Genomic DNA, 12,923 nt, shown 5'->3' with positions numbered 1-12,923 from the left:
AGGTTGTACCTCGTTGAATGAGGTGCAATCGGGACTTAATGATGTCCGAACCTAATCATTATTGAACAGCGTAATTTTGTATTTACAGAATGTTAAGTTTCTCCATTTCAGTAATTCAGGTTTTAAATTTTTTAAAGTTTTTGATCCTTCAGTTTTTACCTTAATCCCATGTGTGTATGTATGTCAGAATAATTTATTTTGCTCTGAGATTTAAATTTTGCATGTGGGGGAAAAAAAACCCAGTGCATTTTACTCCCTGATTTGCTGCCTGTGGGAATACATTGGTGTGATTGGCTGCTTGGCCGGTTTGATTACATCATTGTTGCTGGACCCCAGGTCTAGGTAGGTTGCTCTTTCAGAGGGCCGAATGACCACCAACTGCACTGTAAGGATTCTATGGAGTGGGAAGGTTGGAACCACACCCCAGAACAATGGAGGTGGAATCAGCGATGTACTTGTCCAAGAGATTGCATTCTGTGAAAGCAACCTTTTGTGGGGAGTTCGTGCCACACTGTTGCTGTGATCATTGAGAGCCTCATTCCAAAAATGGGTAACCACTGCGTTTTCTTCAAGAGAAGCAAAAAAAAGCTTTGTGATGATGGAAGGAGAGCTGGCGGTTTTGCTTATCTGCTAGATTCAAACCTGCTTGCTGATTGATAACTCCGAAAGACTGGGAAAAAAATTAACTACTTTTGGGCCCCGTCTGTATTTTTCCCCCCCATCATTTGCAATCATAATTAAAGTTTCTTCATGGAGACCTGTTGGGGGACATAGAGGTGGGATTGGACTGGCTCGCTCTTTCTCGACCAGCATGAGCATGATGGGCTAAACGCCCTTCTTGCGTGTCGTAAATCTTTCCCAGCTTCACATCAGGCCGAGTAGGGCATGGCATCGCCCTGTAGCTTCTCACTTCAGTTCAGCGCATAGCAGTTCTCAAATTTGAGCTGTACTTGAACTGGGTACACACGGGACAGTAATGCCATGCACCACTCCGCAGTCCTCACCACCGTGCAACCAAAATCTCTTCCGCAATCTCATTGTTTCATTCATGGCCCGTATTGTTGCTGGTTGTGAAGTTGATTAGTGGCGGTCAACTTGTCGGATTCCTGCCCACAGTGGGAAAGGCAGGAGCAAGTGGGCCCAGTGGCAAAAGAGGGCCTTTTATTTTACACCGAACACTGCTTGATTCTCAAATATGGTAGCTCTCGTAAGCTAATACTGTTATTTATGGAAAAGTTGGCAAGTGGATATTAGATCTCATTAGCGTGCTTATTTATCAACCAGATCTATTAGTATGTTGAAGGTGTATTGAGAGTGCACCTTCCCCTTTCCTCCCTCCCGTACCAAAAAAAAACGTTCAGCTATTGTTAGCCTCCTCGGATTTTGTTTCAAGGGTGGACCTGCCCATGTTGTCATCTCTGCTTGACTCTACCTTTACAGACTGACGCGAAAAGCCCTCCCATGCAGGTGGAAACCCGAGTGCTTGGCCTGATCCAAAAGAAAAATTCCCGACATGAATCGTGCTGTGAGAATTTGTGATCTGCTTCAAGGACGCATTTACTACCCACGCTGCCAATCTGTCCTTTACCTCCAGATCTCTACAAGTTTTGGGGGGGGGTCTACATCAATCAGCAATGGAAAAACGTGGTGGCAAATCGTACGTTACCGAAGTTAGCTTATGCCGAGGGGAGCTTTGTGAGGCTTTTTTTTTCCTTCCCTGATTTCACTTTCCTTCGACTTCCTTCCAGCCCATTTCTGAGACATCTTTGCCACCTCTGGTTCGTGTGGATTGCCGTTAACTCAAACTCTCAGTTCTGCTTTCCCCTCCTTTTTTTTTTTTTGGTTTGCTTTTCTAGTTGCCACTAATCACCCAGCTCGAAGCAGAACAGATGAATCCGGTGACAGTTACACCTCCCAGAGAACAATCCAGTCTCCCTGACACCGACCCAAGCTTGAGGTGCTTTATTTCAAAGTGCACCTGATGGCCAAAGAACATTCGATTTTCATTTCAAAACATCAGGTTGGCACCAGGTGGCACTTCGATTCTGGGCAGAATGGACGTGATTGGACAATTCTCCCGTCAATCAGACCCAGAGACTTCTGTAAGTGATTTTATTCACATAACTTCTCTGTAACTACCCTCCATGAACTGTATTTTGCGGGAGACATTGGGCGGGATTCTTCGGCCACGTCCGCCCAGTGACCAGTAATTCCTACCCTGAGGTCAGTGGATTTTCACATGGCCCGCGTCCTGCCCATGGCTATCTTGCGGGGGGTGTGGCAGAATAATCCAGTCTGTTACTGTCCTTTCAATCGTAAATTGCTATAGTTTGTGGAATTTCTTTTTTAAATAGACTCCGTAAACTGCTGTACTACACCCCGTTGGGAGGGTAAAATAGACTTTAGTTTCTGGTCCCCTCTGCCAGTGCCGCTTTAACTTTATCTGCTTCATTGGGGCAGGCATTCCATTTGAAGCACTTCTGCTGCAGCGTCTCCGATCTCGTTGCTTACAGAAATTTCAGGGATGAATTGGATGTTGGATTTGTTTGTTGTCACATGTACCGAGGTACAGTGAAAACTATTTTTCTGCGAGCATGAAAAGAAAATACATAATAGGGCAACACAAGATACACAATGTAAATACCTAGACGGCAGCATCGGGTGGAGCATGCAGGAGCGTAGTATTAATCAGGTCAGTCCATAAGAGGGTCGTTTAGGAGTCTGGTAACAGCGGGGAAGAAGCTGTTTTTGAGTCTGTTCGCCCGTGTTCTCAGACTTTTGTATCTCTTGCCCGATGGAAGAAGTTGGAAGAGTGAGTAAGCCGGGTGGGAGGGGTCTTTGATTATGCTGCCCGCTTTCCCCAGGCAGCAGGAGGTGTAGATGGAGTCAATGGGTGGGAGGCGGGTTCATGTGATGGACTGGGCAGTGTTCACGACACTCTGAAGTTCCTTGCGGTCTTTGGCCGAGCAGTTGCCGTACCAGGCTGTGATGCAGCCCGATAGGATGCTTTCTATGGTGCATCTGTAAAAGTTGGTAAGAGTCAGTGTGGACATGCCGAATTTCCTTGGCTTCCTGAGGAAGTATAGGCACTGTTGTGCTTTCTTGGCGGTAGCCTGGTCTTGAGTGGAACAGGATAGATTTTTGGACATTTTGGACAAAATTTGACATTTTGCTGTCCAACCAATTTTTAACGGGCAATGCCAAATCGAACCGTTATTTGCAGTGTTGGCTGTGGCTGCTAACGGTTCCTCCAGGAGGAGAACCTGTACCCTGGGAGGAGGGCAGAAATATTTTGCTGCTGCTGTGCGCAAGTGGGGGGGTGGTGGTGAATGAAATGAAATTAAAATTGCTTATTGTCACAAGTAGGCTTCAAATGAAGTTACTGTGAAAAGCCCCTAGTCGCCACATTCTGGCGCCTGTTCGGGGAGGCTGGTACGGGAATTGAACCGTGCTGCTGGCCTGCCTGGGTCTGCTTTCAAAGCCAGCGATTTAGCCCTGTGTTAAACCAGCCCCTGAGCCTCTAATCCTGGAGCAGGAAGGCAGCCAACAGCAAGACCACCTGTGTCTGTATGGTACTGGGCTGCCCCTGGCTTCAAATGAGGCTGCAGAAGTCAACCTACTTTCCAAGGTCTTGCTGAGTACCTGCTGAGAGAAGGGCTGCCAATACCAAGGGTAGTAAAGCAAGCCAATGTAGATTAACTCTGGATACGGTAACATTTTATTTTTGCTCTTAGGAATATTGACGCACGTAATGCTGAATAAAGATAATTGTTCCATTGTTATTTTTACTTGTATTACTACGAAATGAAGCTCCTGTATGTTATGTTGTACCAAGCAGGTTAGACTGGCCCAAATTATGTACCGTACAATGGTCTCGTATGATGGAGTGTGAAGTATCTCAAACCTAAAAGGTGGGATCGGCCCATTTTGTGTTCTGCGGTACATTTTGTTGTTGTTTTGAATATTTGCACAAGTTGGGGGGCCAATGTGTTGAAGCTCCATTGTAGCTGCTGCCCTCTACAGGGTCAGGGTAAGCACACTTGAGTACTAGGAGCAGGAGGAGGCCACTTGGCCCCTCAAGCCTTCTCCACGATTCAAGTAAGATCATGGCTGAGCTGATCGTAGTCTACATTTCACATTTCCGCCTACACCCGGTGACCTTTCACCCTGTTGCTTATCAAGAATCTACCTATCCCTGCCTTAAAAAAACATTTAAAGACTTCCTTCCTCAAAAAGGGGATTGGGGGGGGGGGGGGGGGGGGGGGGGGGACGTGGAAACTGAGTTCCAAAAACTCATGATCCTGTGAAAGAAAAAAACTGTCAATTCTTGTCTTAAATGATGGGCGGCACGATGGTGCAGAGGTTAGCACTGCTGCCTCACAGTGCTGAGGACCCGGGTTCCATTCCGGCCCCGGGTCACTGCCTGTATGGAATTTGCACACTTTCCCCGTGTCTGTGTGGGTCTCACCCCCACAGCCCAAAATGATGTGCAAGTTAGATGGATTGGCCACGCTAAAGACCATAAGACATAGGAGTGGAAGTAAGGCCATTCGGCCCATCGAGTCCACTCCGCCATTCAATCATGGCTGATGGGCATTTCAACTCCACCTACCAGCATTCTCCCCGTAGCCCTTAATTCCTTGCGACATCAAGAATTTATCTATCTCTGCCTTGAAGCCATTTAGCGTCACGGCCTCCACTGCACTCCGCGGCAATGAATTCCACAGGCCCACCACTCTCTGGCTGAAGAAATGTCTCCGCATTTCTGTTCTGAATTTACCCCCTCTAATTCTAAGGCTGTGCCCACGGGTCCTCGTCTCCTCGCCTAACGGAAACAGCTTCTTTGCGTCCACCCTTTCTAAGCCATGTATTATCTTGTAAGTTTCTATTAGATCTCCCCTTAACCTTCTAAACTCCAATGAATACAATCCCAGGATCCTCAGCCGTTCATCATATGTTAGACCCGCCATTCCAGGGATCATCCGTGTGAATCTCCGCTGGACACGCTCCAGCGCCAGTATGTCCTTCCTGAGATGTGGGGCCCAAAACTGGACACAGTACTCCAAATGGGGCCTAACCAGAGCCTTATAAAGGCTCAGTAGCACATCGCTGCTTTTATATTCCAACCCTCTTGAGATAAATGACAACATTGCATTCGCTTTCTTAATCACAGATTCAACCTGCATGTTTACCTTTAGGGAATCCTCGACTAGCACTCCCAGATCCCTTTGTACTTTGGCATTATGAATTTTCTCACCGTTTAGAAAGTAGTCTATGCTTGGATTCTTTTTTCCAAAGTGCAAGACCTCACATTTTCTCACGTTGAATTGCTTCAGCCATTTCCTGCACCACTCTCCCAAACTGTCTAGATCCTTCTGCAGCCTCCCCACTTCCTCAGCACTACCTGCCTGACCACCTAACTTCGTATCATCGGCAAACTTTGCTAGAATGCCCCCAGTCCCTTCATCCAGATCATTAATATATATGGTGAACAGCTGCGGCCCCAACACTGAACCCTGTGGGACACCGCTGGTCACCGGCTGCCATTCCGAAAAAACAATTAAAGTGCCCCTTAATTGTATAAAAAAAATCAAAACAAATTGAAAATGCTTTCCTAATGTTTTATGAATGAACGTGTACTTCGTAGACATTCCAGTGCAAATGTAGTTGCACTTATTCATGAAGAAATGTCTTGAGTTTATTCAAGGCTGAGTTGGATGGATTTTCTTTTCAACAAGGGAGTCTGGGGTTATGAGGGGCTGACGGAGAAAGTGGAGCTGAGACCACAATCAAGTCAGCCATGATCATATTGAATGGCAGAGCAGATTCGAAGGGCCGAATGGCCTACTCCTCCTAAGGCCTGTAACCAAACATTATTGTCCAGGTCGGGAACAAACTGAAATATTGGTCCTTTTCCCTGACTGAATGTAATTGGTGTGTTTTATTTCAGGAAACTGTGTGTACTTCTTAGCCCTTGAGTCAATATAAATAACAACAGAAAGCTTTTGTGGGTTTAAATAAAGAAGATTATTTATCAGGGCAGCACAGTGGTGCAGTGGGTTAGCCCTGTTGCCTCACGGCGCCGAGGCCCCAGGTTTGATCCTGGCTCTGGGTCACTGTCCGTGTGGAATTTGCACATTCTCCCCGTGTTTGTGTGGGTTTCCCCCCACAACCCGAGATGTGCAGGATAGGTGGATTGAACACGCTAAATTGCCCTTTAATGGGAAAAAATAAATTGGGTACACTAAATTTATTTAAAAAAAGATTATCTCTGCATTCACCCTGACAGCCTTAGCACTGCGTTACTCCCATGGACACACATGTTCAAGAGGATCATGCACTTTTATAAGTTTTAAACGAAAGAGTAGTTCACGTATTTGCCTTGTCATAGGAAAAACCTATGTGTGAGTTTTGAAGGCAGCACTTTCACTTTAGAAGGGTAGTTTAGGTGGGTTCAATAGCTGTAATCGTATATCAGGGTTATCACAGGTTTCCCTCGCAGTTATGGATGTTCAGCAGGTCAGAAAGTAAGTCATTTGCAGTTTTCTTACCAGGAGCTCAATTCGATCCTGGTGGACTTTGAAAAACGAATAAGCTGGGGATATTTTTAAGATGTAATGATCTCCAGGTTTTTAGAACGGCATGGCTGCTGCTGCTATTCTTTGTGATATTCTTGTGTGGAATGAACAGTTTCCCTCTGGCTCTTGGGATAATAGATTTATTGTCTGTAGCCAGTTTCAGTCATATGACCAGGGTGATTGATATACGGTGGGGGGGGGGAAGTGATAGGTTAACAATTAGTATACCAACTGCGATTAGCTTATTGGAAGACCTCATTTAATATTCTATCCTCTTAGCCTCGCCACGCCTGGCAGCCATTGTTTGTAAATCTCTTTCACTCAGCTGATGAGGACGGTCCCTTTCACTCCTGAGAAACCCATTTGCATTTGGGAATCTTCCATGGGCATTTTCAGACGTGAGTTAATCTGCGCCAAAACTGCAGAAGTCACCTGACTCTGCCGGCCATCTTTTTAGTGTTCGATTGAGATTGCATGCAGTCCGTGCTGAAAGTTGTAAATAGGACATTCGCTGACAAAATATTGGAGCTTGGGTTCCAAAAGTGTCCCGAAATCCAGATTTCTTAAGACGAAGGGTTTGGTTGGCAGCTGTGGGCGTGGAGTGGGGCGAAGGTGGCGGAGGGCTTCCAGCGGCTCCCCAAATACCGCGCTGCATCGGAACAAAAACCTGCAAAGCGTTGGACCTGGGCTGCGCTGTTCACCGACATGTAAGGGTTAAAATTGGAACCCCTCGACAAAACATTGCCAAGAACGAGCCAACCTGAGGCATTGCGGCTACTCCAATGCATTTTGTTGCCTTGACGGATGCCCATTTTTAGCGAGTTTATATGGGAATGGCCTCTTTTTGTTGCAAGTTATGCACTGGCCTGTATAATGGGTTTCATGTGTGAACTGAATCAGATTGAAATGCTTCACGAGGCACAATCTGATTTATTTTCATTCAAGGGGGAAGCATGATTTGATAATACGTTAATATATGCCACGATGGAAGTCAAAATATTTTGTGCTTAATCCAAGCTTAATCCCCGAGGTGGAAATTCTCGGGTTGGGGGGGGGGGGGGGGGGGGGTGGGATTTAATTTTGTTGTAGCAGAATGATGTGCACGCATCACAATTGCTTGTTTATCTGAGTAAACTTGAGTAATGCTTGCATTCACGATACCTCAAACAATTTGAGCAACAGGTTAAGCTGGCTGTTACTATCCAGTAGCAACACCAGTGGTGTTTGCCACTAACAGGATGCTGCTGTCCAGCCAAAAAGACGTTCCGTCTATCACAGATGAGTAATGTGCTAAATGAAGTTCAGTGCAAATGTGGTGCTAGGTATGTAGGCCATGCATCCCAAAGACTGGTGGAGCGCTGTTTGCAACGGGAAAGGTTGAGTGTTGGAACTCGGTGTCCAACATTTAGATGTGACTCTGCGGTTGGCCAACATTTGCTAAATGTTTCTCAGTGTGCTAAGAATTACACAGGTGACTAATTTTAACATTGTCAATCCGGCTCACAGTGTGGTGCATTTACATGTACTGGAATCTATACCTATTAATACGGAGGACCCTGTCGCTTGCCGACAGAACATGTGCACACATTGCGCCTGTTTCAGCTAAATAAAATGTGGTGGCCATTCACTGGTTCATTCCCCAGGACAATGCCTTGACCAATCCGATTGAGCCTTGATAGTAAGTAGAGACGGTGGGAATGTTGTTCATCCGTATATGCACATCAGTAATTAGATGACGAGGCACTGGGCTCATTTATAACACACAAATTTAGTTGCGCCTAATGTGAGTAGCAGCTTATCCACATTGTGACTTGCTCCAGGAGTGACCACACCAGGGAAATTAACTTCTAACTTGTTAGAGAGGGAGGGTTGAAAGTAACTGACCGTGAACTTCGACGTTGACCAAATGTGGACCATCCCAACGGGCTAGTGACTGGGTAACCATTTGCATAGTTAGTGATCTGAAGACCTCCCCTTAAATACATCGCCTGATATTTGTTGCCACTTTTATTTAATTATTTGCATCAACACAGGAAGAGCTGATTTCAGTTAATATAAAGATTGTTGCGAGCATACACCAACCACCCAGAATAACATCTCGAGGTACTGCCAAAATAAAATGCTAAACTCAACTGGCCAAGAAAATGACATGAAACAATTCCCCATACCTAGCTCCCGGGGTTCAGGTGTTAGCCTTTGTCTTCACCCACACTGGGAATATGCAGTACCTTTGTCTTGTGCCCGCCAGGTCCGCAGGTATGTGACTTGGTTCCAGGCTCGGCTCTGTTTTTTCTATTCATTTGGAGTACCCAATTCATTTTTTTTTTCCAATTAAGGGGCAATTTAACGTGGTCAATCTAACATGGCCAATCCCCCTACCCTGCACATCTGTGGGTTGTGGGAGTGAGACCCACGCGAACAGGGGGAGGATGTGCAAACCTCCATATGGACAGTGACCCGGGGACAGCATCGAACCCGGGTCCTCAGTGCTGTGAGGCAGCAGTGCTAACCACTGCACCACCATGCTGGGCTCTGACTATTCTTCGATTATTTATCTCCAAAGATTTGTAAGCGTTCAAGTGCCCGAGGGATTGTTAGTCTTGACACAAGCTGGGCAAAAGGCTTGGATTCTTGGGAAACGCATTAGGCCATTGTTCATTTCCAGCCACTTCCCTTAAGCTTCCTGTTGCGAATCCAAAGAAACTAATGGGCGCTGGTTAGTACCTGTATCTCGTATTTCAGGTGTTGGTGCTTTCTCCCAATGGGTTGTAACTCTACATGCTATACTGTTATATCCACCACCGCTGCTTCTTCACCTTTCACAAACACCAGGCCAGGTTTCCAAAGCATCCCATCCTTATTGGCAAAGAGTCTTGGTTATAGGTAGAATTTCCATTCAGATTTTGGGGCAAATGCCTGCAAGTGGGTTAAAAAATTTATTTTGCCATTTTACTCTTGTGTTCTTAACGAATGAACAGTGGTTCATTGTTTTGAGGCAAGTGTTTGGCATGTAGCTGTTGCCATAATACTTTAGCCAGTTCCTTGGCTTTGGAGGTTGGCCCACTTTATGCATTCAACCTCCTCCTCCTCACCCCCCCCCCCCCCCTCCCCAAGCTGCATATACATTGATCGGTTTGGGATTTGCTGTTGGGATGATGTCTGCCCAATGTGTATCTAAGAAGTCATTGAGATTGCCCTCATCCTGGGTCTCTCTCTCTGTATTTCTTTCTCAGGATGTCCTGGATTTCTCCGCCGACTTTTAATCTTCTCCCCGAACAGGCGCCAGAATGTGGCGACTAGGGGCTCCTCACAGTAACTTAATTTGAAGCCTACTTGTGATAATAAGCGATTTTCATTTCATTTCATTTTTCAGAGATTTGATTGTTGTTTTGTTGTTCGTCCCACTGTGCGCAAAGGAGGCTGGCTTAGCACTGCGGGCTAAACAGCTGGCTTGTAATGCAGAACAATGTCAGCAGCGTGGGTTCAATGCCAGCAGCACGGGTTCAATCACTGTACTGGCCTACCACTTCACTTTGGGGGATCCCAATTCTCCACTCCTGTTACTGCTGCCCAGGATTCCATTGACAATGTGTCGTGGGAGGCGAAGGGTTTCTTTAACTGTGCTCTGGATAATGTGGTTGAGCTTGATCAATGTGTTTTGGGAAAGTTCTACGAGTGACAAAGCGCGAGTGTATTCCCGGTAACTTGTGACCCTTTGCTTAGGATGTAGGGCCGTTGCTTTCAGACCGTCTGTCCAAGCTTCCAATTTGGGCCCCCACTTCTCCGCGGCTGCATCCGCCCAAGGGTCGGTTCCTGCTCCCAAGTGCTTCTCTGTTTCGTCAGGCGGTGTGTATGAAATGGAGCCATGTCACAGTTGTCAGTCTTCCAGGAAGTTTGTGCATGAAATGGAAGTCCTTGGTTTTCACAGTGTTCTATTAGATATACGTTTGCAGAAAGCCTGGATGATGGATGGCTCATTTCTACGTGGGGGTTGCTGAGGAGCGCAATGTCATCGGTGAAACCAACGCCAAACAGTTGATCTTACTTCCATGAAGGCACAAATGTACGCTCCTGCAAGAGGGACCATTGTAATGTTGAAATGCATTGGGAAGAGCGGGTCACATTTGCTTTACCCCTCTTTTTTGATGCGTATCAGATTGGTCTCGCCACTGATACTCTCGATAACGTTTTAAAAAAATATAAATTTAGAGTACCCAATTCATTTTTTCCAATTGAGGGGCAATTTAGCGTGGCCAATCCACCTAGCATGCACATCTTTTGGGCTGTGGGGGCGAAACCCACGCAGACACGGGGAGAATGTCCAAACTCCACATAGACAGTGACCCAGAGCCGGGATCGAACCTGGGACCTCGGCGCCATGAGGCTGCAGGGCTAACCCACTGAACCTTCGTTAGGCCACACCTGGGATATAGTGTTCAGTGTAGTGGTTGCCACACAGTATTATTATGATGGTTCTTTACCAGAACCTTAGTTAGGTCATAGTTGGAATATATGGACCTTGCATCAAAGAACAAAGAAATATACTGCGCAGGATCAGGCCCTTCGGCCCTCCAAGCCTACGCCGGCCATGCTGCCATCTAACCTAAAACCTTCTACACTTCCAGGGACCATATTCCTCTCTTCCCATCCTATTCATGTATTTGTCAAGATCGTCCCTGCTTCCACCACCACCTCTGGCAGCGAGTTCCAGGCACCCACTACCCTCTGTTTTAAAAAAAAACAAAAAACGTCCCTTGCACATCTCTAAACTTTGTCCCTCGCACCTTGAACCCTAAGTCCCCTAATAATTGACTCTTCCACCCTGGGAAAAAGCTTCTGATTATCTACTCTGTCCATGACCCTCATAATTTTGTAGATTTCTATCAGGTCGCCCCTCAACCTCCAGCATTCCAATGAGAACAAACCGGGCTTATCCAACCTCTCATAGCTAATGCCCTCCAGACCAGGCAACATCCTGGTAAACCTCTTCTGTATCATTTCCAAAGCCTCCATATCCTTTTGGTAGTGTGGTGACTACATTTGAACATTCCATTCCATGTGTGGCCTGACTTGCAAATTTTAAAACTCAATGCCCCGGCCGATGAAGGCAATCATGCCATCTGCTTTCTTGACTACTTTCTCCACCTGCGCTGCCACTTTCAGTGACCTATGAACCAGTGCACCCAGATCCCTCTGCCTGACAATACTCTTAAGGTTCTGCCATTTACTGTATATTTCCCACCTGAATTAGAACTTCCAAAATGCATTACCTCCCATTTGTCCGGTTTAAACTCCATCTGCCATCTTTCCGCCCAAGTCTCCAACTGATCTATATCCGGCTGTGTCCTCTGACAGTCCTCATTGCTATCCACAATTTCACCAACCTTGGTGGCATCCGCAAACTTACTAATCAGACCAGTTGCATTTTCCTCTGAATTTATATATACTATATACTACAAAGAGCAAAGATCCCAGCACTGATCCCAGTCTTTGGGCCTTTTGGCACTTTTGCTGAACCTCCGTTATTAAGGTTTACTTGATACTTTCGACATGGCTGTTCCGAAGGGCTCCCATTTCTGGATCGTGACGTGCTGCCATACATTTTTCAGCTGATCATCCAGATCCCTATGCCTGGGGATACTGGACAGAGGCTACTACCACTCGCCTCTCTGGTGTCTTCCCCCTTTTGTGGTAAATCTGTGACCCGGGCAACATCTGTCGGGTTTGCCTTTTGGGGTTTATTTTGTTGCCATTTCATTAGCTGCTCTCTGCAATGCTTGTTCCTTGGTTGTGATTTGTTTGCTGTCTTTGCAAGGGATGCGTGAGTGTTACTTGTTTGTTTATATCTGGCCTTGGTGTTGCGTCAACAACTCTTTGAGAATGTTTACTTGGTTGGGACCCCGTCCCCTGTCAAACAGTGGCAGCAGTGTGTCCCATCTACCAGATGCAGTGGCTCCTTAGGCTGCACCTTCCAAACTCAAAACCGCTACCATCTAGGAAGAACATGGGTGGCAGATACCTGGGGACACCACCACCTGGAGGTTCTCCTCCCAAGCCACTCACCACCCTGACTTGGAAATATATCACCGTTCCTTCATTGTCGCTGGGACAGTATCCCAGAACTCTCTCCCTAACAGCACTGTGAGTGTAACTACACACAGGGACTGCAGCGGTTCAAGAAGACAGCTCCCCATTACCTTCTCAAGTGAAATTAGGGATGGGCAATAAATGCTGGCCTTACCCGCGAAGTCCACATCCCATAAATTAATTTAAAAGAAAGCTGCCTGGTTTAAATTTCAAACAATGCTTGACAGTTGATTTACAGTCATCATCAACTGGTGCATT

The 12,923-nt window shown here is 46.3% G+C and overlaps 1 protein-coding gene across 1 annotated transcript in view; it reads left to right on the top strand.

Annotated features, from left to right (window-relative positions):
• Nucleotides 1–1,588: 1,588 nt before the first annotated feature.
• LOC119957031 (heterogeneous nuclear ribonucleoprotein U-like protein 2) overlaps nt 1,589–12,923 on the top strand; it is a 355,048-nt gene continuing 343,713 nt past the window's right edge. The window contains exon 1 of the mRNA XM_038784614.1: nt 1,589–2,102. Coding sequence (XP_038640542.1) covers nt 2,055–2,102 — 48 coding nt within the window. The 5' untranslated portion in view covers nt 1,589–2,054. The remainder of the gene's footprint in view (nt 2,103–12,923) is intronic.

Source organism: Scyliorhinus canicula, chromosome 25, assembly GCF_902713615.1.
Source record: "Scyliorhinus canicula chromosome 25, sScyCan1.1, whole genome shotgun sequence".
Lineage (NCBI taxonomy): Eukaryota > Metazoa > Chordata > Chondrichthyes > Carcharhiniformes > Scyliorhinidae > Scyliorhinus > Scyliorhinus canicula.
This window is presented reverse-complemented; position numbering and strand designations above follow the sequence as displayed.